This window comes from Microcebus murinus, chromosome 6 (assembly GCF_040939455.1).
Source record: "Microcebus murinus isolate Inina chromosome 6, M.murinus_Inina_mat1.0, whole genome shotgun sequence".
NCBI classification, from domain to species: domain Eukaryota; kingdom Metazoa; phylum Chordata; class Mammalia; order Primates; family Cheirogaleidae; genus Microcebus; species Microcebus murinus.
The window spans coordinates 99461054-99485988 of NC_134109.1; the positions used below are offsets into that span (position 1 = coordinate 99461054).

Genomic DNA, 24935 nt, shown 5'->3' on the forward strand with positions numbered 1-24935 from the left:
CCTTCTCCGCCCCTCCCCCACACTTTACCTGGCTAACTCCTAGGTCTCAATCAAGTCTCAGGTCACATGTCACTTACTCCAGGAAGCCTTGCTTGACGCTTTCCCCTCCCCCACTCACCAGCCTGGGTTAGTTGCCCCTTGTTTGTGGCTAAGCAACATCCTGTACTTCCCCACCTAGCACTGATCACACTGTGTTGCAATTGCCTCTTTGCTGGTCTGTTTTTCTTGTACCTTCCCTCATCCCTTTGAGGTTAAAACTGTGTGTTGTGCATTCTTGTATCTCCAAACCTAGTTCAACAGTGATATTTGTTGAATGAAATGATCTGGCTAAGATCCCTGTAAAAAGACAAAAACCTAACCTCCAACTTCTGTGCCAGCTGTGCTAGAATCAATGGTTTCAGGCCATCATCCCCTGCCTCCTACGTCAATGCTCCTATTTGCCAGGATCTCAAGCAGACAGACATTTGTCGAGGGTTTACCATACGCCAAACATGAAGTCAGACTCTTTACATTTGATGTCATTTTCACAATTAAAAGCCTTAAGGCTCCTACTCTGTATAGCACTTTGACTGAAATGTAGAAGTTCTGATGTCCAATCAGGCAACTAATGAGCAAGGGGAAGTGAGTGATATCACAATGCTTTTCATCTTGATAACAGCAAAGAGATGCCAACAGAGCAGAGGACTCCAGACAGCACTGAGCTCTAAGTCCCTGTATCTTCAGTGCCTGGCATGTGATAGGAGAACAGAGAAGATATGTTGAATACATGAATGAATATTTGAAGAGGAAACATGGAAAGGGCAGGCTAGAAGCCTGGAAGGCCCATTTTTTTCTTTTTCCTGGGCCTGGCCTAATATATTTCTCCCATTTCCTCCTTGTGTTGTTGATAACCAAAACTGGACACTGTGTTTTTGTCATGGGCAGCTGTCCACAGTGCCAGCTAAGGCTGATCCTTGCGATTTCTGTTCAGACTGCATTGACTAAAATAGCCACACCTAGTTACAAGGGAAGCTGAGAAATTTCTAGTTGTGAAACTAGGAGGAAATGAAAACAGATTTGGGGTAAACAGTAGCCTCTGCCACAGCATACACAGATGGCCTTGCCTCTGCCGGTATCACTGGATGACTATCACAAGACTGTCGGATGTTCACTCTGGAAAGGCCTTGGTGGCCATTTAGTTCAATCCCCTGACGGTACAGGTGGAGAACAGGCCAGACTCATTCACTGTCAAAGAGGTGTTCAGTGTTAAAGCCACACTGTTTTGCTTAATTGGTCAGTACTTTATCTGCAAAGTGGGTCTTTAAACAAGAAAACCCTCTCATCTCCTTAATAAAAGGAGAGTTCAGCTGAGAAAAAGAGTTAAAAGCAATACATTAAGATGTTGATGACATAATAATCATCACAATGGCACTGAGTAAGAATGATTCTTTCTTTAGTTGTTCAGGAGGCTCTTCTGAGTCTTGTGGTCCCTAAGAGTCTACATTATAGTTCCTCTACATAACACTGCGAAATCATGTATGTGACCACGTGTATGAGGGGTGAAACTTTACCACCTTTGATAAAAGACCAATTACTAATTGTGTAAGTTTGTGCATCTATTTAACCTTCTTGGAGTTTTTGTTCTCTCATCAGTAAAATAGAGATGACAATATCTACCTCCCAGCTCTACTGTGGGGATGAAAGAAGAAATGAAAACCACTTGACACAGTATCTGGTACCTAATTGGGACCCAATAAATGTAAGTTTCTGTTCTTAAATAGTTGGGGTCCTTTCCGTGAATATCTAGGGGACCATTTCATGTAATTATTGATGTAATCACTTCCGAAAGGGGCACTTCCAACAACAGGCAGTCAACAGATACCATTTAAAAATATCTGCTATTGCTGAACTAGGTGCTGAGAACCCAGAGACGAAAAGAAAAACACCTATTCCCACTGGAGACTGAAATGTGACTAGAAAATAACAGCACCACATGACAAACTGCAGGGACGGAATGGGTGGTGGTGGCAGTGGGAGAGGATTTAGAAGCCTGCATGGGCAAGTGACTAGGGCTTTCCTGAGGAGGCTGTAAGGCTTCCTGGGGAAGGAGTAGGAACTGGCCAGGTAAAAATGGAAGACAGGGCAGGAAACAGAGGTGCGAGGAAGCACATTTTCTTATAATGAGGGGACTATTTAAGGTACTGCTGCAACACTTAAAAACAAAACAAAAAAGCTTTAAGGGAGGGGCCTAGTGCCTGAAACAGCAGTGAGTTTGGGACTTTATCCTGCCAGAATTTTGAGCAGGGAGATGATATGAAAGGGACGGATGGAAAGAAGTGGGGAGAGTGACGCTGCCAGTATTTCTGCGTGGGGAAGTGAGGGCTGGCTGGCTGGAGCCCATGCCCACCCCCCTTCATTTATTTAGTCATTCAACAAATAGTTGCTGAGGGCCTGCCATGTACCAGGCTGTATTCCAGGAGCTGGAAATCAGGCAACCAACAGGAATGGCAAGGTCCCTGTTCTCATGGAGACTGACAATAGATAAACAAGTAAACAAGCAAGGAAACAGATAGGTGCGGCTAGGAGAATTAAACCAGGCAATGGAGGAGTCCCTGAGCGGCTGCTCCCCGCTCCCCGGACAGCAACCCTCCACCCCCAACACTTGTGAATACTTGCCAAGCCTCCTCTTGATCTAACTTTGGTTTCCCAAGGAGGCTTTGGTCCTAAAAAAAAAAATCTCTATGGTAAATAATTAAACTAGCTCCCTTGGTGTTTCCAGTGAGCCTCTCACCTGAGTGAGGACAGTCAGAGCTAGTTTTCCCCAGGGCCCAGTCAGCCTTGTAATAATTGGTTAAAGACCATTGATTCTGCTAGAAGTCACAAGTCTAAGGTTTTAGGAAGGTCCTTTCCTGACATGGTTCCCCTGCAATGTGTGCCCTACCCTTCCCCACGCTCCCCCTCCTCCAAGACAACATACAGTCTACCCTTCAGGAGAGGCATATTTGATAGTACGGTTGAAACTGTGCATTTCTCTCCCCGGAGAAATGCAAACTTTAAAAACGGGGCCCGCTGTTTCTGGCAGGCTTTACCTCGGACACCCCCGCCTCCCGACCCCGGATTTCCAGGGGGCTGGGCACTCACGCGCGGAGCTGGAGGCTCGCTCCTCACCATCAGGGCGCACTGGTATGTAAGTCAGAGCTCCTCAGTGCCAAAGGGACACCGGCCAAGAACAGAAAACCTTGTATTAAATGCAGCTGAAGAAACAAGCGACTGAAAAGGCAGATTTCCCGGTGTGCCCCGTGGTCTTCCCCCATTTGACACATTTACTCACTGTGCATTTCTACCCCCACCCCCCAATTTCTTCTTATTATGAAAACTCTCAAAGACACGGGAAAGCTTGCTGGTTAGGGAAATCTAGCAAAAGCCCTAGGGGGGCCTCTTTGATTTTGTCCAGCTTCTCAGGAATGCCTGATAGAGTCTGTCCTCCGGGAACTATCTGCACCAGGGATAATTAAAGTAGGGCCCCTGCTCTGAGGGTTTTTAAAAAAATTTTACACCTTACAAGGTTTTTTCACATTCCTGATCCTGTTAAAATAAAGTCAGAACTGAAAGGAAATTTATAGATCATCTCCAGGGTGCAGATACTTGGTATATATTGTGCAGCTTCCTGAGCTCCTGCCCAGGGTAGACACTGCTAAGCCATCACTTGCTCACTCATTCATTTATCGAACATTTACTTATTGGATACCCTCCATGTTCCATATAGTATGTTAAAAATAAAGCAGGAAACCAGACAGACTTGTTTGCTACTCTTATGGACCTCTAAGGGGAACAGAGACATTAAACAAACAATTACATGCATCTAGAGTGTTTTAAAAAGGCAGGTGTGGGCACAGACAAGAGCATCACACACTGGGAGGTAATCTAGGGGTGGAATAGGGTCAGGAAAGGCTTCCTGAGTAAGCAAAGTTTAATCTGAAGTCTAGGGGGATTAAGAAACTGAGTCTCTGAGAAGGTGAAAAAAGAAACATCATATACTAGTATGAACGATGGCATGAGTCAGATGATGCTAAATGAGGGGCAGTGGATACTAAGTTGGGGTAGGTGTCCAGAAGAGAACCAAGAAGTTTGGTTGAGCCAACCTTAAACACAAAATAGGTTGAGGGAGGAGATGGGTGAAAGAGCTTGAGCAAAGGTCAGATATTATTATTATTATTTTTTTGGTTGTTGTTTGAGACAGAGTCTCCATCCTCTGTCACAGTGGCATCATAATAGCTCACTGCAGCCTCAAACTCCTGGGCTCAAGCGATCCTCCTACCTCAACCATAACTGGGACTACAGGTTTGCACCACCATGCCTGGCTAAGTTTTCTATTTTTTGTAGAGATGGGGTCTTGCTATGTTGCCCAGGCTGGTCTCCAACTCCTGGCCTCAAGCAATCCTCCCACCTAAGCCTCCCTAGGATTACAAGTGCGAGCCACCCCACCTGGCCCAGATAGTGTTTATCCTCTTCCCTGGTCTCAGGGAAACAGCCTTTGCCTGCTATCATTTTTTAAAAAGCTATAATTTACTGGCTACCTAGTAAGGTGGTGGCAATCTTCATGAGTTCTCACATCTCCCTTGCGAGATACGTGTAATAATATTTTCCAAGTTTCACAGATGAAGAAAAAGGCTTGGAAGGACTAGAGACACTTACTAAGGTTGGCTACTGAGTAGGAGGCAGGGCTAGGATTGGAACGCATGCTCGCCCGGCTTCCTAGGCAGCTGCACTTGCCCCAACTCCTCACTGCCATAAAATCCCAGGACTCAGGCTTGCTCTAACAGCAATCAAATAAACTTGCAAAGCCACAGAAGATCTTTGACGAGGAATCCGAAATACCACCGGAGGGAAAGGGTGGGCAGAGATGTCCCCGGTGGGCGGACACCAACAGGCAGAGGACTGCGTGGAAGGAACAGACTAGTGGCGCTGGGAGGAGAAGCGACCAAAGGGTGTCCCTGGGCTGCTCTAGGATTGCACTATGGGGAGGTGCCCTGGTCTAACCACTGCCCGGCCCGGTTAATCATTTCCTGACCTTCCTTCCTCCTCTCGCGCTGCCTGCAGGATTGCCACATCAGTCTTCCTCCTCCCCCTGCTCGCCTGCTGGCCCCGCAGCTCCTTCGCCGGGTTTTACAAGGAGCCCCAACTCGTAATAGCCCAGGGCGTCTTGGAGGCCTTGCCCCATAGAGATCGCAGGCTGGCTCGGGTGTAAACCGGCCCTAGCCGCCCCCTGAGGTTTGCTCTCTCCCTCAACTCTTTTCTAGAAAGAGGTCAGAGAGGCAGGGATCCAATCGGCACGGATTAGCAAATTACAGACTCTGTTTCCCCGTGGCAAAAAGGGGACCGTAACAGCAGCTGGTAGGGTGTTGTGAGGCTTAACTGAGGTATTGTATGTAAAGTGCTTGGCAGGGAGACAGTTGTGGGCGTCTAACAAATGTTTGAACCTTTCCCCTTTTTAAAAAAAAATCACCTGGTAACGGCGGGGGGGCTGGAGGCTGAGGGGGTCCTTGCTCACCAAGGACAGGTTACGTTTATTTCACTTAAACTTCCAGCGATGAGCGAGGCACGAAAGTCCGACGATGTGCTCGAGGTAACGCAGACGGTTGAGTCACAGGCACACGGGTTGAACCCAGAGCCGAGGGCGCCCCTGCGGGCCGGGCCACGCAGCGTGGCTAAGGCCACGGGTTCCAAAGCTCACGCAGGCCCCGGAGAGCACCTGCCGCGGGGACCAGAACATTAAAGTCAGGTTGGCCCGGGACCCACGCAACCCGCTGGGCCCCCTGAGCCAGGCCCTTAACCTCTGCGACCTTGTTTCTTCCTGTGTAAAATGAGGGCTATAGGGCCTGCCTGCTCGAGTGGTTTTTATTTTCTTCTTCGCACTCTGCCAGATTGGCTACCACCTAGCTGCGCCGCCGTCAGACCTCCTCACCCCACGCAGGGTCAGCCTCCTCCGCCGACCGCAGGAAACGCAGCGGCCCGGCCCCGGTGCCCCGGCTCGGCGCCCCACCCCTCCCGGGGCTAGGGGAAGCCGCGGCCGCCGGGGTGGCGAAGTTGGGAAAGTCACTCCGGAGCGCAGCCGGACTCTGCGCCACCAGCTGGTGCGCGCGGGGCCCACCCAGCGGGAGCGGACGGGGGCGGGCCCGGGGGCGGGCCCAGCCCGAGGGGGGGCGGGGCGGGGCCGGCCTGGGAAGGCGGAAGCCTCCAGTCAAGGGCTGGCTGCAGAACCCGGATCTCGGACTTCCACGTTCTCGGGAGCTGGGAGCCGAGAGGCGGCGGGCGGGAAAACCCGGCGCCCGGAAGCCCTTGCTTTCTTTGACGCAAGGGCTCGGGACGCAGCCGCCGTCGGCCGAGCGCCCGGCGAGGAGCGACCCCAGACGGAGCCTCCGGAGTTCCTCCGCCCCCACTTCGCCCGGTCCCGGAGCCTCGGTCCTCCCCGCCGCCCTCCTAGTGGCCATGGAGTGTCCACACCTGAGCTCCAGCGTCTGCATCGCTCCGGACTCAGCCAAGTTCCCCAACGGCTCCCCGTCGTCCTGGTGCTGCAGCGGTGAGTGCAGCCCCAGGCCGGGCCGGCAGCGCACCCGAGGCCCCGGCTCTGCCGGGCCTGCCGTCTAGGGGCCGCGGGCGGCCGGCGCGCGGACTCCGGGAGGGGTGAGGGCGAGCCGGGCCCGGCGGGCTGGGGAGGGGTGCGCGGTGAAGCCGGACGCGGGCAGGAGCGGCGGCGGCTCCTTTGTTTCCCGCGGCCCGACGGCCCGGCCGGCGAAGGAGAGGCCCGCGAGAGGCGGGAGTCCGGGGAGGCCTCGAGCGCGTGGGGGCAGCGGCGGGCGGGGACCCTGGCCCGCGCTCGCGCCCCTCGCCCCGCCCTGCCGTGCCTGGGGGCTGAGCTCGCCCGCCGCGCGGGGTCGGAGGCTGTGGGGGCGGGTGTCTGCCCCCGCGGGGCGGCCGCACGTGTGGCGGGGCCCCGGTCGCGTTCCTCCGCCGACCGGACAGGAAAAGCGCCGCTCTCCCGGCGCAGCTTTGTCTGGGCTGCCTGTCGCGCGGGGTCCCTCTCCAGCGGGTCCCGGCCCCGCTGCGTTTCCCTTCCCCGCAGGCTCCGGCATCCCGAACCCCCGCGAGGCTCTCGGAAGCTCGGCGGCCGCGGTCGGAGTCTTTCTTCGGCCTGGGAGGGTGAAGTTTGAAAACAGGCTGCTAGCGAAAAAGCTCGGGGTCTGAGCCAACAGCCGCTTTGGAGGGGCAGCTCGAGTTCGCTTTTCAGAGCTTTTGGGTTGTCTGAAATTGCGTTGGGATTCCCGCATTCATGTGCCGTAACACAGTCACTGCGTTTGTGTAATGCTCTTGAGTAGCTGGAGCATTTTAACTCCTCCTGCCGGCCCCCTTGGAAGCCCCAGTGCCCTCTCATTGTCTGCTCTAGCGACTTCTTAGGGTCCCACCGGCCACACTGCTTTGATTACTTCCTGGTGGGGCCCTGGTGCCGCCGCTAGTGTCTTTGTTTATTAGCTTTGAGGTGATCACTGGTAGCTTGGGTTGTAGTGTAAAATTTGAATTGTGCACTTCAAAAATCTTGGGCTCATTTGAAGAAATACAGGAAAACAGCTGTGGTGCGATTTAGCTGTGACATTTCTCGTTGTGGGCCGGAGCTGGGAACATAGTTTAGAGAATGCCTTAATAGTTTTGACAGGTTACTTCTTAAAGTACGCCAATTATGTCCTTGGAAAAAACTATAGGTAGCGCCACAAAGAAATCAGTATTCTGGGATAAGGAATAGAAATAACCGGTTTCTTGGAGCTCTCAAATAGTTGATGCTTTGCTTGCCTGTGTAAAGTCAGATGTCTTTTTACTGTATGAAATGTTTAAAAATTAAGCAGTTAACAGGTTTCACAGTGAAGTATTGTAATTTTTTTGTGAGGATGCAGAAACTTGTATAAATTAGCTCTTATAAGACTGTGTGTGTCTTTTAACAACGCATGTTGAGTATGGAACAGCAAATAAGGTGTGTTGCACCGCCTTACAAATTGGTTGGTAGTACATTAGCTATAACTGTACCTATAGCTGTGGTGCTATAAATGTAATTTAATTTTTTCTCCCAAAAGAAATTTGAAAAAATAAAACATGACCAAGGTGTATACACTAGGGAAAGCATACCTCAGGAGGAATGGTGAAATTATTCTTGTTCATCTGTATGAAATTACAGGCATACAAAATGGACTATTGGCACATTTCTGGCTTTTCTCTAAGGTAAAAACGCATCAAACTTAAAAATGGCTTCCCTGGGCACATGTATCTAAAAAAAAGAAAAGAAATAGGCAAGTGGCAGATAATCTGTTGTGAGTCAGTCTTGCCTCCATCAGTCAAGGAGTCTACTTGACTATAAAAAAGAGATGAAAATTGAGCATCTCTTGAGGAACTTAAGTTAAAATGGGGCATAACAGAAACTTGTGATGATAGCAAGAACAATAATAATACCTTTAGCCTTAAGAGAGGGCTGATTTCTGTCCAAGGGGTAGGACAGCATCTTTGTATCTTGCAACAGTTTGCCTGACATTGCTTTGCAAGGGTGGTTCTAGTCACTTGCTTGGATTTGTAGAACTAATAAACTAGTTTTGCAACTTTGTGTGGGTTTTTTCTTCTGCCCACATTCTGAGCTGAACCCATATTATGTGGGCTTCCCATTTTAACCTGTTGGAATCCATTTGTTGATATAATCTAGTGTTACTCTATTAAGCTTGATCTTGTTCTTGCCTGCCTGTTATTTCAGCAATTAAATGATTAGTAAATCTGTGAGCCCTTAACTAATTTATCATCTTGGAGTATTGTATATTGTGGTGTTTTTTTCTCCAATACTCTTGAATTTTATTTTATTTTATTTTATTTTAATTTTTTTGGTAGAGGACCAAAAGGGTAGTCCAATGTATTGAATAATCCTGTGACTGGGTATCGAATCTGATTATGTTCTTATTAAGGAGGGGGAAAATCCCTCTTTTGGCGCTGGGACAATAAAAGTAATGCCCTTGCCTTATTTTCTTTGGGAGTTAACAGTTACACCACAGTGAGACAGCCAAGCGAATTGCAAAAGACCAATATCCTAGGCTCTACTAGCTAGCAATACATCCTTGGACAAGTAGTTCTGTTTTCTTCGAGTATCAGTTTCATTATGTTATCTAAAAAAATAAAAGGGTAATGCTAGGCCTTTACTTCATAGGTTGCTTTTAGTTGAACAAGGTAATTTTTTGTGAAGATTTTGAGAAACTCATGCATTATTCAAGTAATAGGTGGTATTACAGGTCAGGGCATCTTTATAAAGAGGACTGAATAATTAAATATCTAAAGCCCATTAAATGGGGCCTAGAACAGCCTGGCTTTATGCTGCACTATGCTTTACAAGGAGATACAGAACTCAACAAGATTAGAAGGGGTAAGAAGTAATTGTACTTCAGAATTAACTTGAGCTTATCCATGGGAGTCACTGTGTGTTAGGTTATATAATTGTGTACTATAGTGGTTCTTACACTTTTTGTACTTAGGACTCCTTTATATTCTAAAAAATCATTGAGAACCCAAAGAGCCTTTGTTTGTGTGCCTTATATCTGTTGATATTTGTCATATTGGAAATTAAAACTGGGAAAAAGTTAAAATATGTATTTATTAATTTATAAATAACAATGGATCCAATACCTGTTAACATAAATTGGCAGTTTATGTAATAAAATGGGTTTTTCAAAACAAATATTTGATGAGAAGAGTGGCATTATTTTACGTTTTTGCAACTGTTTGTTTAGCTTTATAGAAGACAGCTGGGTTCTCATGTATGCATCTTCAGTCTCTTGAAATAATCATCTATCACGTAGCCTCTGGAACACTCCATTGCATGCTTGTGAAATGATAGGAGTAAACAATAAAAATAACATCTCAATATTATTTGTGAAAATAGTTTTGGCCTTCTGGACCCCCTGAAAGGGTCCTGGAAGGTCTCCAGGGTCCAGGACCACACTTTGAGAACCCACTGGTGTACGACTACAGTAACTGTTAAGGATACCTGTTCTTATCAGAATAGCTTTTAAAAATTAGAGAAATCCTTAAGGCTTTTAGGCTAGCTACATTTATGTCTTTGTAGAGACTTGAAGCTTTTGAAATATATTAGCTGGGAAACAGATCACAGGGTTTAGTAGTCACTTGCTCTCAAAGTTACAGTCTAATCTAGTTGAGGGGAGAGACAGGAAACCAACTGGTTAGAAGATAAATCCATGTTGTGGTTTAAGGTAAATGTTGAAAATAGCAATCTCCTAATAAAGTAAAAGATGATTTTTGCCTAACTGTTGCTAAAAGCAATTCTAGTTTTAAATGAAAAAAAGTTTTAAATAAAAACTAGGACATTCTCTCAAGCTTTTTGTTATGTGCACATACCAGATGTTATTTTCAGAAGCTGGAGGCTTGGACATTCTTTATTTTTGTGGGTAAAAGAGTTTAACCAGTGGCAAAATACAGGGAAAAAAACATCAATTGTTTAAAAAGCCCTGAACACAACTGTTTTAATAACTAAGGAAAGCCAAAGACCAAGCATTTGGACTTCAGAGGTTTGGGTTAAATAGCAAGTTAAATTGGAGATATTTTAATAGCATAGACATGAGAATTTTTCCAATTAGTCTTCAGAGAGTTGAAAGTGCCTCTTTAACTTTTCAATACATACTTATTCTCATATTACTCTACCCAGAAAAGTAAGAGTAGATCAAGTAAATATTTTGCAATTTGGGGTGGATATTGGAGATAAGCCCTTTTTTAAAAGGTTTATTCAGTAGGATGAGGTATTGATTATTGATTCTTTGTCAGCAGTAATCAATTTATAATGGACTGATGAGCTTGTGATAACAGCAAGAAATCATCTTGAGGGAATGATAGGTTATTTTGTATCATATTTCTTGCATGACCTGCATTTACAGAAGACTCTTGTTTACTTGTGGCTGTAATGGTCTTTAACTTTATGTTGAAAATAAATGCACAGTAAGTGAGCTTCCCCCCCAGTATTTTAGTCAGTAAACCTAACTTTGGATTGTGAGCAAATGACCATCTGCATTGTTGTTACCACAATTTATTTGTATTCTTTTGATATTCTGTGTTTATAGACGGCAGGTGGACAATCTAGTTGTAAATGTGGATAGGGCAGTTAAAAAATTAGTGGACAGGTGATTTTTTTTTCACATTAATTCTTAAGATTAGTATTTGAGTTTTATATACCTTTCTGAAGAATTTAAACTTTTTGGGTAATATTTGTAAAGCTTAAGTCAAATGGAGTTCTCAGTCTGGCAATATTCCTCTCCCATCCCATTCCCCAGAACCTTCAAGCAGCCTCAGCCTATTTCCAAAGTTGCTAATATTAATAGTTGGTAGTTGGTGTAAAAGACTTGAAATTTAGAGTGTGTTTGAACAGGCCGCAGTCTAGAGATAGAGCCTGATGTTTTCCTGTTGTGAAGAGGTTTTGACACACTGATTAGAGATTATTTCCCAAATAGTATACTTAGCAGTGTATAAAGAACATCCCGTAATGGCCTAAAGCAGAAGAAAGGATGCCGTTGAGGGGGGAGAAATAGAACCCTTTGGTTTGGTTTCCTTTTATTTATGCTCAAAATAATTCCTTCTCATCATTCTTTGCTTTTACACCTTTAGCTCATATAACATCTTACTTTTTCCTGTTAAAATTTATGTAATTTCCTTCTCTACTGGAATATAAAAGATTAATTTTGGATCCTTCAAACTAGATTTAGAAATACTTATGTTTTCATAGTGTTTGCAGCTCAGTAAGCAGACCAGTGAGTAATTTAGTTTGTAGCTCAGTGAGTAAATTTATAATACATTCCTGTTTTAAAATTTAATTGAGTCCCTCTTCCATCAGGGAACCATTTACATGTACATTTCCCCCTGCCAAAACTGCTTTGTTTTTTCTTTTTTAGCTTTTCCCCCTTTCTTGAGCCTGCTTTATATATTTTTTCCTTCTTTGAAAACAAAATGTCAGTCTCCTTTGATTAAGCTGCAGTTTCTAACCTACCTACATACAGATTTTGTCTTCAACCTAGGCACTGGACTAGATTTAGTAGGTAGCTAATCAGTGTTTGAAGTAGAAAATGTAAACTGTTAATATATTTTAGTGTTTTCTCTTTATTCATAGCATCTTTAGACAGGAGAGCGACTGCATTCTAGGTGTTTTACTAGAGCTTTCCTGGACAGATGGTATAGAAGGAAGTACTTTGATAGGTTCTCAGTAGGGGCTAGTACTTTTTGGAGGGTGTATTTGTGATGAAGCTTACTTTGATTGACAGTTTAGAATCCTGAGAATAGCATTAACAACAGTAACAGCTTGTTCATCTTACCTACAATTGTCTTGTGCCAAGACCTCTCAAGATGCTCTGAGGTTTCTGTGTAATAGTGTGTTTTGAGAATGTAGATAAATGTAGATATCTTTGAAACTGAAATGAGATTCACCTAAAAATTGTTCATTGCAATGTATCTTAAGATTTTAAGATATGAGGTTATTGAATGAATTTTGGCTTAGACACTTGTAGAGATCATCTTTTTAACTGCTGTGAGTCTGCAGATGTTATTATCTATAGTAATTCCAGATGTTTTTTCATCTATTAGTTTTACTGAGTAGGAGGAGAACTGAGAACAACATAAAGTCACTTCAAAGCAGTTTGCTAGCATTTAATCCTGACTAATTTAATTAACTACCCATCCTTGTAGATTTTCCTGTTTTATAGATTATGAAACTGAGACAAAGGTTAAGAGTTGCTTAAGATGCTTGGAGGTATTAAAGATAGCCCAAAGCTTAAACTCAAATACCATTCAAACTTTTAACTTGCCTTTTTATTAATAAAAGCAGGGTCTTTATTTTGTCATTCAGTAACTTAATGCTTGATAATTTAAAGGATTTAAAGTGCTTGGAAATATATTTGAAATAATTCTTTTTTTTTTTATAACTTTTTCTTCCTTTCTTTTTTTTTTTTTCCCCACAAAACAAGGGAATGTGGTACATAATTCTTTTGAAGATTTTTGACATGAAATGCATTTTACATTCTACATCTTGAAAATTGCTTATTTTAAAATTCAGTATTTGGTTACTCCCCTGACCCAATTTATTGATTAAAGTGCTGGCAGGTTGGAACGAGGAATTGGTAATATAATTGGAAGAAAACAACTGTTTTGAATGTCAAATTTGTCACACTCATCTAATTTTTCTGCAGGCTGAAATTCACATTACTTTAGTTCAGACGTAATAAACCAGCCTTCTCATATAGCTACGGATAAAATGCAGTAAATTTTTGGTTATTTTAAAAATGTGTTTCAGTTGTTGAAGCCCCCCCCCCCCCATTTTTTATTTTATTTCTGGTAAAGAAGATTCTTCTTGGAGCTGGTTTGTTGTGGTGGAGAAGGGAGAGAATTCCTAAGGTATGAAATTTTGCTTTTGCCTTCGGTAGCTCAGAGGTTATTCGAAATCTTTGCTTTTAGGCAACATACTTTGTTCATTCCATTTAGTTATATTCTAAGATTTTCCAGTTGTATTTCCTGTAAAGTTAATTATAGTCTTTATAGACTACTATAATAACTGCAGAGCTTAAAACAGATTTCTCCCTCTTAAGATACAGTGAAAAGTATATATGTATGCTATTTACACATGTATAAAATCCAGATGAGTTTAAGAAGGCATTTCAGATTTTGAGAACTACTGTGAAATTAAACTTGGACATTGAAAAATGAAGTTTGTAGTTGCCTTGTTTGTGTTAGATGTTTCACGATAAATGATAGCTAATTTAATTTTGTAAGACCCTTTGAGTGGGGAATTGAGAGTTTAAGATAAACCAGTTTATGTCTTTTTAAAAATATTGTAACTGACTAGATTTTATCTGGAGACGTACTCTGATTTAGGGTTGAGCAGTTTTCTTTTTTTTTAATTTTAATTTATAATAGGGTATAACATCCTACACACCTGGGCTATATGATATAGCCTCTTGCTCCTGGGCTACAAACCTGTATAGCATGTTACTGTACTGAAAACTGTAGACAGAGTTGAGTAGTTTTCTATCAGTGAGCTGTTTTCCATTCTTCTATCCTGTTATTTTTTCTTTGTTTTAGCTGGGTTAGGACAGCCTGCCTTGTAGAAATTGCTTGCCTGTTTATCCTTGACCCACCCGAAGACTCTTAATTTTATGGACTGTATTTTTACTGTCTCATCACCAGGAAGAGCAGGCTGGCAATTAACTATCATATTCCTGCAGGTTTAATTTAACTGATTATACGATAGTATACTTATTGTTTTAGCTTCTTTAAATCTTTGTCCTTACTGACCAAACCCAGGTTTTCTTTTTTAAATAGATTATTGTCCATTTGTTTGTCTTGAATGTTTGTTATATAATACTGGGATGTTAATATTTTGATCAAATTTTTGGAGATTTGTAGGAAACAAATTTGTTTCCTACAAATCTCAAAAGGTTGAGATTTCTAGGAAACAAATTTTTGTGATAGAATGTTTCCCTGGGATAATAGATAGATAACATGTTAGAAAAATTGCTTTAGTAGGATAGACATTTTTTGAAAAGAACTATATAGTGTAGAGACCATGGGACTAACCACTTACTGATTGAGCAATTTTAATTTTAGTTTTACACAGTAAAATGTTTTTTTGATTTAGGTGAGATTAACTCTTGTTTCCATGTGAATTGTTTTGGATGTTAATAGTGAGATACTTTAGCATTTGAGAAATTGCTCTGTAACAATTAAAAGATAAAGCTTCACCTTATGTGTATGAAGTAGATGCCAGAGCTCAACATGCATGCCATGAGAATTTAATTCTGAGAGCTTAACTGCGTTTAGTTTCATTTTACTCACTTTGAGTATTTTGTTTGTGTATAGTTTTTTTAGAGGCTCATTTAAAAAATATATTTTCAGTCTTTTTCTTAGAATGCATAGTAGAGATTTTTGGGAAAAGGTTGGTTAGATTTGAAAATTGTCTCTCTTTGTTGTAAAAGAAGAATTCATCCTTGATTTTTGCTAAATAACTAGAATTGCTATTTTAAAAAACTCAAGTAAATGTTTTTGGAGTTTGTGGGTACCTATGTTCTGGAATATTAAGTATTTAACCCGTTAGGCAGAGTATAAGTATATACCTACTTTGTATTTTTTTTTCTTTCTGTTTCTTCATAAATAGCTTCATTGATTTTAAAAGAATAAAGAATTCCCAGCCCACCAGTAAATAAATACAATTGTATTTATTCCTTCCTCCACTTTGTGCTTTAGTGCTAACCTTTATTATATAACCACCAAGAGCTAGGAAGAGAATTGTACAGTGCAGATATTAAACCTATTGTTCATTAAGGAAAGTCTTTGATATTAGGAGGTCGCTAAACTTCTTAACTATTTTATTTACTTATGGGAGGAGTACTTAAGTATAAGAATCTTTTCTTATATTGCATACACTTGCTGATGTTTTGAAATAATAGCTGTGTGTTGTTTACATTTATGACTTGATTCATTTCTTTTGAAGTGCCACTACTGTTTTACCATGGATTTGCTTACTTGGGTTGTTGGCAAAAGCATGGGATTACATCAGATCTTACTATATTAAATAAATGGAAGTATTAGGTGTCAGAATTTTTCTTAAGTGATTTGTGGCTTTTGTTTTCATTCTCCATACGATCAGCTTTATAGGGGATGCTATTTTTGAAAAAATACAGACTTCTGGTAGTTGGTGGCTATTTGTGTCTGGTCTCTGAAAGGTACAAGTAGCCCATTTTGACTCTGATTTAGTAATATGCTTTGGCTCTAGTGTTTTCATTCTTCCCTCCACTATCCTTTCCCCTCATTTGGGATCTCAGTTCCAATAGGGACACAGTTCCAATATTAAGCTGAGGACAGAGTAGCATAATAGCATAATTAGGTGTTTTTCACCAAAGTGGATCTGAAGAAGTCTGACTTTGTGACAGGAGTAATGCCAAATTTGTTTAGTGCATTACAGTTTTTGAGAATATGTTGTTTTACACACATTGTTTCTATATGTTTCCATTTGATGTTGAAAACATCAGAAATCCATTTAAAAATAAAGCGCTTGAGCCAGTGGGGTGAGGGGACCAGCCTTATGGATCAGAATTTGCCTCTGTGTGGGAAGTCAGCAGGACCAGATGCCCTCTCATCTCTGACTCTGTAGGTATCTGGATCTGTTGACATATAGATGACAAATTTTGGCCAGCTTTGAAATTACATTTACTAGCAGAGAACATATACCATTAGCTCTGCAAATTAGCAGTGCAGTATAGGGAATTCTGCCTGGCCCCAAATGATAAGCTGCTATTCTAATTTTTATGCTATGTAATAGATTTTACATTTTTTTAAGATAAAAAAAATAATTTGGCCAATTTCATGAATTGATATGACTGTTACATCAGTTTACCTTTTAAACATTGATTCATGTTTTCAGAACAGTAATACACAGTTCTGAAATATACACAGTTAAGCCATAGTATCAAGGGGCTTAAAATAGAATAGTTTCCCTCTTCTCTATCCTCAGTCCTGCTGCCCACAGACAACCTCTTTAAGCTCTATTTCACTTTCTATCATATTTACCTACATACTTCTAAGTACTACTGTTATTTTTTTTAATCACTTTTAGGCGCTGTTCCTTAACATCTTTGCTATGGTGAATGAAGACTTTGCACCACTGTCTCTTCTGTCCTTCTCTCCATTCCCCAGTATAATTAGATCACATATTTTGGCTAATGTGATTAATTTTTCTTTCTTGTATTTTTCCTTGAGTTAATAATTGCCTCTTTTTAAAATTGCTTAGCTTATCTCTTCTATACAGTCTCTTAAATCTTCCTGTAAAGTTGTCAAATGTCTATGAATATTGTTTTCCAGCCACTTCAACAGATTAGATAATTTCGTAGCAACTACTCTTTTCTGAAAACCTCCTTCCAGAGCCTTCTGTCTTTTGCTTCCATCTGAAGTATTTTGTAGGTCTACTGGATAGTTTTTATCCTGTGATTCCCTTTGCTGTTCTCTTGAACTGTTAGATCTCCCATTTCCTGGATCCCATTTCTTTTTTTGTTTGTTTGTTTTGAGACAGAATCTCACTATGTTGCCTGGGCTAGAGTGCTGTGAGCCTAGCTCACAGCAGCCTCAAACTTCCTGGGCTCTAAGCCATCCTTCTGCCTCAGCCTCCTGAGTAGCTGGGACTACAGGCACCTGCCACCATGCCCAGCTATTTTTTTTCTATTTTTAGTAGAGATTGGGTCGCTCTTGCCCAGGCTGGTCTTGAGCTCCTGAACTCAAGTGGTCCTTGAGATCCTTGAGGTTAGAGGCCTAGCACTCTTGGCCTCCCAGAATGCTAGGATTACAGGCATGAGTCACAGCGCCCAGCATCCATGTCTTCTCATTCTTAGTTTATTCCATTGTTTTGCTGGAGTACATCATCTAGCTCCCTTCTCTCTCCCTACTTTTGTAGAAGGTAAATTTTTGAGACCTTGCAATTCTGACATTTTTATTTTTACCTTTATACTTGATTGCTTGGCTGATTAAGGGATATTAGTTAGAAAAGAATAAAGTTCCTTTGTATTTAGGCTTCCGGTGTTGCTGTTGCCTTTCTGATTACTTCCTTCATATATGTTTTTTAATTTTTCCTAGAAGATTTTAATGTATTTTTTTTATCTTTGGTGTTCTGAAATTTCAAAATATGTCTTGGAATGGGTAGTTTTTCTTTTACTGTGATGGGTACTCAGAGCACATTTCAATCTAGAGGGTCTCATCTTTAAGTTAAAAGAAAATTTTTTTGTATTATAAATTTGATAGCATGTTCCTCCTCTCATGCTTACATCCTTAATTTTTTTTTTCTTCCTGGAACTCCTATTAATTAGATGTTGGGTGTCCTGGGTGGAACCTTTATTTTTCTTTTTTTTTTTTTTTTTTTTTTTTTTTTTATTATTTTTTTTTTTTGAGACAGAGTCTCGCTTTCTTGCCTAGGCTAGAGTGAGTGCCATGGCGTCAGCCTAGCTCACAGCAACCTCAAACTCCTGGGCTCAAGCAATCCTCCTGCCTCAGCCTCCCGAGTAGCTGGGACTACAGGCACGAGCCACCATGCCCGGCTGATTTTTTTTTTATATTATATATATTAGTTGGCCAATTAATTTCTTTCTATTTTTTATGGTAGAGACGGGGTCTCGCTTAGGCTGGTTTTGAACTCCTGACCTTGAGCAATCCGCCCGCCTCGGCCTCCCAGAGTGCTAGGATTACAGGCGTGAGCCACCGCGCCCGGCCGTATTTTTCATATCCTTTTATTTCTTTGCCTTTTGGTTCTAGTTTCTGGGATATTTCCTTAATTTTTTTTTCTTCTATGCCATCTATTGAATTTTTATTATCATATTTTTAATTTTCAAGGGCCCTTTCTCATTTTCTGGCCATGTTTTTTTCGTATATCCTGTGGCTATTATTTTGTAGTATCATCTTTTATCACTCCAGCAGTTTAGAGTTTGTTTGTTTTGAAGTTTTCCTGTCCTCCCTATATTGTTTCTATTTTTTCTGGGTTCTTCTTTTCTTTTTTTATTGATACTCTTAGATTGGAAGATTTCTTTAAAGATCTTTTTTGTCTTTTTTCATGTAAGAGTGAGCCACTAAAAAGCTTCCTAAGTGGGTAGGGCGTGTCTAGAGTAGGCTTCCCTGTGAGGTGGGCGGAGCCAGACACCTTTTTCAGTGGAGGAAGACACTCATGTCTGTGTGGAGAATCTTCTAGTGCCATTCAGTTTTTCAGTTTTCCCTCTGGGGGCTGTACACCTGGCCACAGATGTTCTGTCGTTAGATTGCTGGAAGTTCCATGACTCAGTTGCTCCTTACAGCGCTGAGCCCCATACCCCTGCTGTCTGCTACGTCCCTGTACCCAGAGTCCCTCCCATCTGCATACTTCTCCACAGGTACTTAGGCTGTAGCTTTCTTTGCACTACTAAGATTGTTATTGCTCCCCTTTTTCCTGACTTCCAGAAACCTGTTGAAATCTTTTGTCTGGGCCGGGGTTGGTGGCTCACGCCTGTAATCCTAGCACTCTGGGAGGCTGAGGTGGGAGAATCCTTTGAGGCCGGGACTTCAAGACCAGCCTGAGCAAGAGTGAGACCCCTATCTCTACTAAAAATAGAAAAAATTAGCTGGGCATGGTAGTGCGTGCCTGTAGTCCCAGCTACTCAAGAGGCTGAGATAGGAGGATAGATTGAGCCCAGGAATTGAGGTTGCTGTGAGCTATGATGATGTCACTGCACTCTAGCCCAGGTGATAGAGCAAGACTCTGTCTCAGAATGAATGAATGAATGAAATCTATTGACTGCTTGGTTGCCTCAAGTGTTCTTTTTAACCTTGTGGATATCCTTGTGGGTTTGTATCTGTTTTATTCCTTCATTATCATTTTAGTGGGATTTTAGGTAGAAGTGGAGATGAGTGAGAATTGGTCTACCATGGTTAGTTTGGTGTCCGTTGTAAAATGAGTTTTATTTTAAATCTCATTTCTAGGACAAAATATTTTGCCCTATCAGAAATGGATCTTATTAGTTAGTTAAATCACTAAGACTGAAATTTTACACCAATCTATTTGAATAAAAGTTCACACTCAGATTTACCTTCTCAGATGAACAGAATATTGTTGCTATTACCAGAGTCAGAAGAGAGCATAGATAAGCCAAGAGCTTTGCCCTTGCTTGGAAAGCCAAATCACAAGCCAGACTTTGGATATGTGTGCCTGTGAAAGAAACATAATTGTAAGGTCATTGGGACTACTGCAATTAATATATTATAATTTTTACTGGACTAGTTCATCATCCATTAATGGAGGGATTCTTTGGCTCTGTGCATTGGTAATTTTATATTTTTCTTCATGTTTTAGTTTTTAAAAAAGTTATGTTATTGATTGAAAGTAAAGAATACAGATTTTTAATCTCAAAATTTAAAAGAATTTTTGATTTTGGTGTAATTTCACACTTTGAGAAATATTGCTGGCTGGGTATGGTGGTTCATGCCTATAATCCTAGCACTCTGGGAGGCTGAAGCAGGAGGATCGCTCAAGATCAGGAGTTCGAAACCAGCCTGAACAAGAGCAGGATCCTGTCTCTACTGAAAATAGAAAGAAATTAATTGGCCAACTAAAAATATATAGAAAAAATTAGCCAGGGATCGTGGTGCATGCCTGTAGTCCCAGCTACTCAGGAGGTTGAGGCAGAAGGATTGCTTGAGCCTAGGAGTTTGAGGTTTCTGTGAGCTAGGCTGACACCACACACTCTAGCCTGGGCAATAGAGTGAGACTCTGTCTCAAAAAAAAAAAAAAAGAAAAAAAAATATATATTGCTAAGAATATAAGAACTCTCCTATAATCTTTACCTAGATTTGCCTGTCTTTAACATTCTGCCTCATTTGCTTCATCAATTATATATATACCTTCTGTTTATGTATTTCCCCCAAGTAATCTGCAGATATAACATGCCTTTATCCATAAATAGTTTGTTTTTCCCCCAAGAAACAGCACTTTCTTTTCAATCAGCACAGGATATTGGTCAGCCAAAATCAGGACATTTAAGCTAGGCATGGTGGTGTGTACTTGTAGTCCCACTGACTGAGGCAGCTTGAGCTCAGGAGTTTTGAGACTAGCTGGGCAACATAGCAAGACCCTGCCTTTAAAAAAAAAAAGTCAGGACATTTAATACTGATACAATTATCTAATGCTCATTCCATGTTCAGATTTCTTCAGTTGTCCCAATAAGGGACATAAATAAATATCCTTTTTTTTTTTTGAGACAGAGTCTCACTTTGTTGCCCAGACTAGAGTGAGTGCTGTGGCGTCAGCCTAGCTCATAGCAACCTCAAACTCCTGGGCTCAAGCAATCCTTCTGCCTCAGCCTCCCAAGTAGCTGGGACTACAGGCATGGGCCACCATGCCCAGCTAATTTTTTTCTATATATATTAGTTGTCCAATTAATTTCTTTCTATTTATAGTAGAGATGGGGTCTGGCTCTTGCTCAGGCTGGTTTCGAACTCCTGACCTCGAGCAATCCACCATGCCTTGGCCTCCCAGAGTGCTAGGATTACAGGCGTGAGCCACCGTGCCCGGCCTTCTTTTTTTTTTTTTTTTTTGATACAGACTCTTGCTCTGTTGCCCGGGCTAGAGTACCATGGCATCAGCCTAGCTCACAGCAACTTCAAACTCCGGGGCTCAAGCAATCCTCCTGCCTCAGCCTCCTCGGTAGCTGGGACTACAGGCATGCACCACCATGCCCAGCTAATTTTTTCTATTTTTTAGTTGTTTTGGGCTAATTTCTTTCTATTTATAGTAGAGACAGGGTCTCGCTCTTGCTCAGGCTGATCTTGAACTCCTGAGCTCAAGCAATCTTCCCACCTCGGCCTCCCAGAGTGCTAGGATTGCAGGTGTGAGCCACTGTGCCTGGCCTAAATAAATATCTTTTATTGCTGTTTCTCCTTTCTGTCTACCTACCCCGCTACTCTGGACCTAATCTAGGATCATATGTTACATTTAGTTGTTATAACTCTTTAGTCTTTTTTAATCTTCAACAGTTCCTCAGCCTTTCGTGTCTTTTATGTTTTGGCATTTTTGAAGAATTCATTTCAGTTGCTTTATAGAATGTCCCTCAATTTGAGTTTTTCTGATATTTCCTTATGATTAGATTCAGATTATGCATTTTTTGGTAGGAATGCCACAGAAGTAATGTTGTATCGTCTTAGGGCATCTTATCAAGAGGTGTATGATGTTGGTTTTTCTCTCATTTTTGGCGATGTTAACTTTGATTACTATTAAGGTAATATTTGCTAGGTTACTCTATGAAGTTACTGTTTTTTGTTGTTAAGAAGTCATTTGTGGGAGATACTTTGAGATTGTGTGTGTGTGTGTGTATATATATATATCCTGTTATGTATATATATATATATCCTATTCCTTACTAAACTTTCACCCAACAGTTTTACATCTATTGATCGTTCTTGACTGAATCAGTTATTATTAGGATGGTTGCAAGATGGTGATTTTCTAACTTGTATTTCTTCTATATATGTTAGATGGTATTTTACTATAAGGAAGAGCTTTTCTTTTTCCCTTGTTTATTATTTTCTTATCTTGGGATGGACTCATAGATTTTTATTTATTCTGTGTTACTCTGTTATTATTTATTTTGAGGCTCAAATTGTCTTACATTTGGCTAGTGGGAGCCCCCTTAAGCTATAATTTTGATATGTCCCCATTGTTCTTGGAGCCCTTTCTTTCTTTTTGGCACAAGATGTTCCAGGCTCATCTCGTACTTAGCTTGCCCCAGCCTTGGAATCAGCCATTTCTCCAAGTAGCCCTCATTCTTTTTGGTTGGGAATAATGTTTACAAACTAAGATCTCTCAGCAGACAAAAGCTAAGAAATACAAATAAATAAATATGTCCACATCTATTTATGTCTGTGTGTATTTGCATGTGTATGACCATGAGTTTGTATTGATACCTACAATTTCATTCAACACCACAGACCTTACCCCCTTCCATATTTGTAACACCCTTCTCTAACAGTGAGAATCTGGTTCCCATTATCCACAACATATGTACTCATTTTGTCAAGTCTGTAATCAGAGAAAATAGTTCCAGAATTGCTAACTCATACCATTGCAAAGAAAACTCCTTATAACTAGAGTTCAATGTTTGCTTACAGTTCTTTCTGTCTGTATACTGACAATATATAAAGTATTATGTTCAAAAGTTGTTTGGGTTCATTTTCCTCCCCCATTTAATACATTTATTTATTTGATACACAGGTTCATTTGTTTGTGTTTGATTTTAACTTTAGATTTTTTTTACCTTATCGTTGCTGATTTTATTTTACTTTTTGAATATATAAAACATTAACATGGTTCCAAAAGTTACAGTTATACAGAAGCTGTACCGAAAAGTGTCAGTACCCAGTCCCTTCCTACCCATCCCCTGTGGACAGCCAATTTCATCAACTTCTGATTTATCCTTCTTGTGTTTCTTGTAAAAATAAGCAGGTAGATGAGTATTTTTTTATTTTCTCTTTTTTCTTTTACAAAAGCTAGCAAATGATATATACTCTTTTGGGATTTGCTTTTTTCCTTGGCAGTATATCCTGTATATCACTCCATGTTTGTGGGAATTCTCCTTATTTTTTAACAGCTTTGTAGGGTTCCTTTTGTGGATTTGCCACAGTGAGTTCAGGCAGCCTCCAGTCCTCCTTTGTTTCCGATATTTTGCAGTTAGAAATAATGCTGCAATTAATAGCCTTGTGCAAATATATTTTTGTATTATTGGGTATGTTCAGGGAAGAATAAAAATATAACTTGTTAATTGTATGAGCAGTAATGTATAAGTTGTTTTGTGATAATACTTCAAGCTATTTGCCTGCGTGTTCCTATCTCCTGTGGTTTTACAAATATATTCAAGGCTGTTGAAGTGAAATATGTTATTGTAATTATTTTTATGTCTGGGAACCTTGAAATCAGAGAGCTGGAAGTGGCCTTGGGAACATTTTTAGTCAAGTAGTAGCTAGTCATATGTTCTGGGTCAAGGTTCATTTTAAGCAGTTCACTGTTCCTTGTACATACTCATCAGTGCTTTTGATGGTTTGAGTGCTCAGACCCAGCTGTTTCTGGTACTTCGTCCTTACTTTTAATTTAATTTGCATTAGGTTCTTTTGTGGTGAACTGTTGACTGGCTACTTGCTGGCATTACAGAATGGCAGTAGGATAAGACAGTTACATACAGGCTAGAAATAAGGATTTCAGTATCCATTTTCTCTGATAGGTTTCAGAGGCTTGATTATGAACTGCAGATCCTCAGAGGAATGGCATCTTGGATTCCAGATAGTGCTGCTGGGTCCTCTCAGGTGATTGATGACTTCTGGTCTTTTGTTCTAACAAGTGAGCATTGGAGCAGAAGGGAGACCTCCTGCTGCTTTGCTAATCATATAAAAGATTGGCTAGCATAGCGTCCCTTCCAGGGGGCCACAAATGGGTTACATATGTGTTGAGATAAATAATCCCCTCAGCCTAGGGGTGGCTATGCCCCCAAGCAGACCACTTCTATCTCTGAGAAGCCTCTTCAGTTTATGTTCATGTGCCATACAGATGTTATTGTGTATGTATGTGCCATACACATGTGTGCATGCCCTGACATGGAAAGGGTTGAGAAGGTAGAGCACAGTCTCAAAATTAGCCTCTAAGAGCCAAGGACATTGCTCCTTACAGAGAAATGGGTAATAAGGTGAATACAAAAGAATTGAATTATTTAGGGTAGAAGTTAAAATCTACTGGTCCATAAAAATAAGCTGATAACCATATGTTAAATCTAGTATGATGTGAAATTCCTATCTCCTTTAATGAAACAAAAATTAGAAATGAAAAAATATCTTTAGACAGCTTAGCCTGTTACCCCATTGCACTGGATATTGGGCTATAGAACCATTCACACTAAGAATTTAGCATCTTACTCTCTTAGTCTGAATTTTGACATTTTCATTCATTGCTAACATACTGGCAGGACCCTAAATGGAGTAAATACCTACGGTACATTTTGGTTGATTAAATTGATGAACCAGGATTTAATATCTGTTCTGAATACCTCTGAGTTCAGTGTATTTCAGAACAATTTTGACATTTGAGTTGCTTCTGTACTTATATGTTTTATTTGAATAGCATTTTATTAAATTGTCTAAACCTTACACATCTTTCAAACTGTGCTTCTAAAATGCATTCCCTTAAGTATTTTACATGAGATATCTAAAATTTAGTAATTCTGACATTAAGGTGGTTATAATAGTCACATGAATTTTGAAATAAGATTATTAAAATTGAGTATTTTATTTCATTCATTTGATGTTTTCAATATAATTGAATTTTAGGTAAGGTATAGGAGGAG

At 41.0% G+C, this 24935-nt stretch overlaps 1 protein-coding gene across 1 annotated transcript in view; it reads left to right on the plus strand.

Moving 5' to 3' along the window:
* The first annotated feature begins 6229 nt into the window (after positions 1-6229).
* The window catches only part of USP3 (ubiquitin specific peptidase 3), a 73112-nt gene continuing 54406 nt past the window's right edge, over positions 6230-24935 (plus strand). Inside the window, exon 1 of the mRNA XM_012758606.3 lies at positions 6230-6559. Within this exon, the coding sequence (XP_012614060.1) occupies positions 6469-6559 (91 nt within the window). The 5' untranslated portion in view covers positions 6230-6468. The remainder of the gene's footprint in view (positions 6560-24935) is intronic.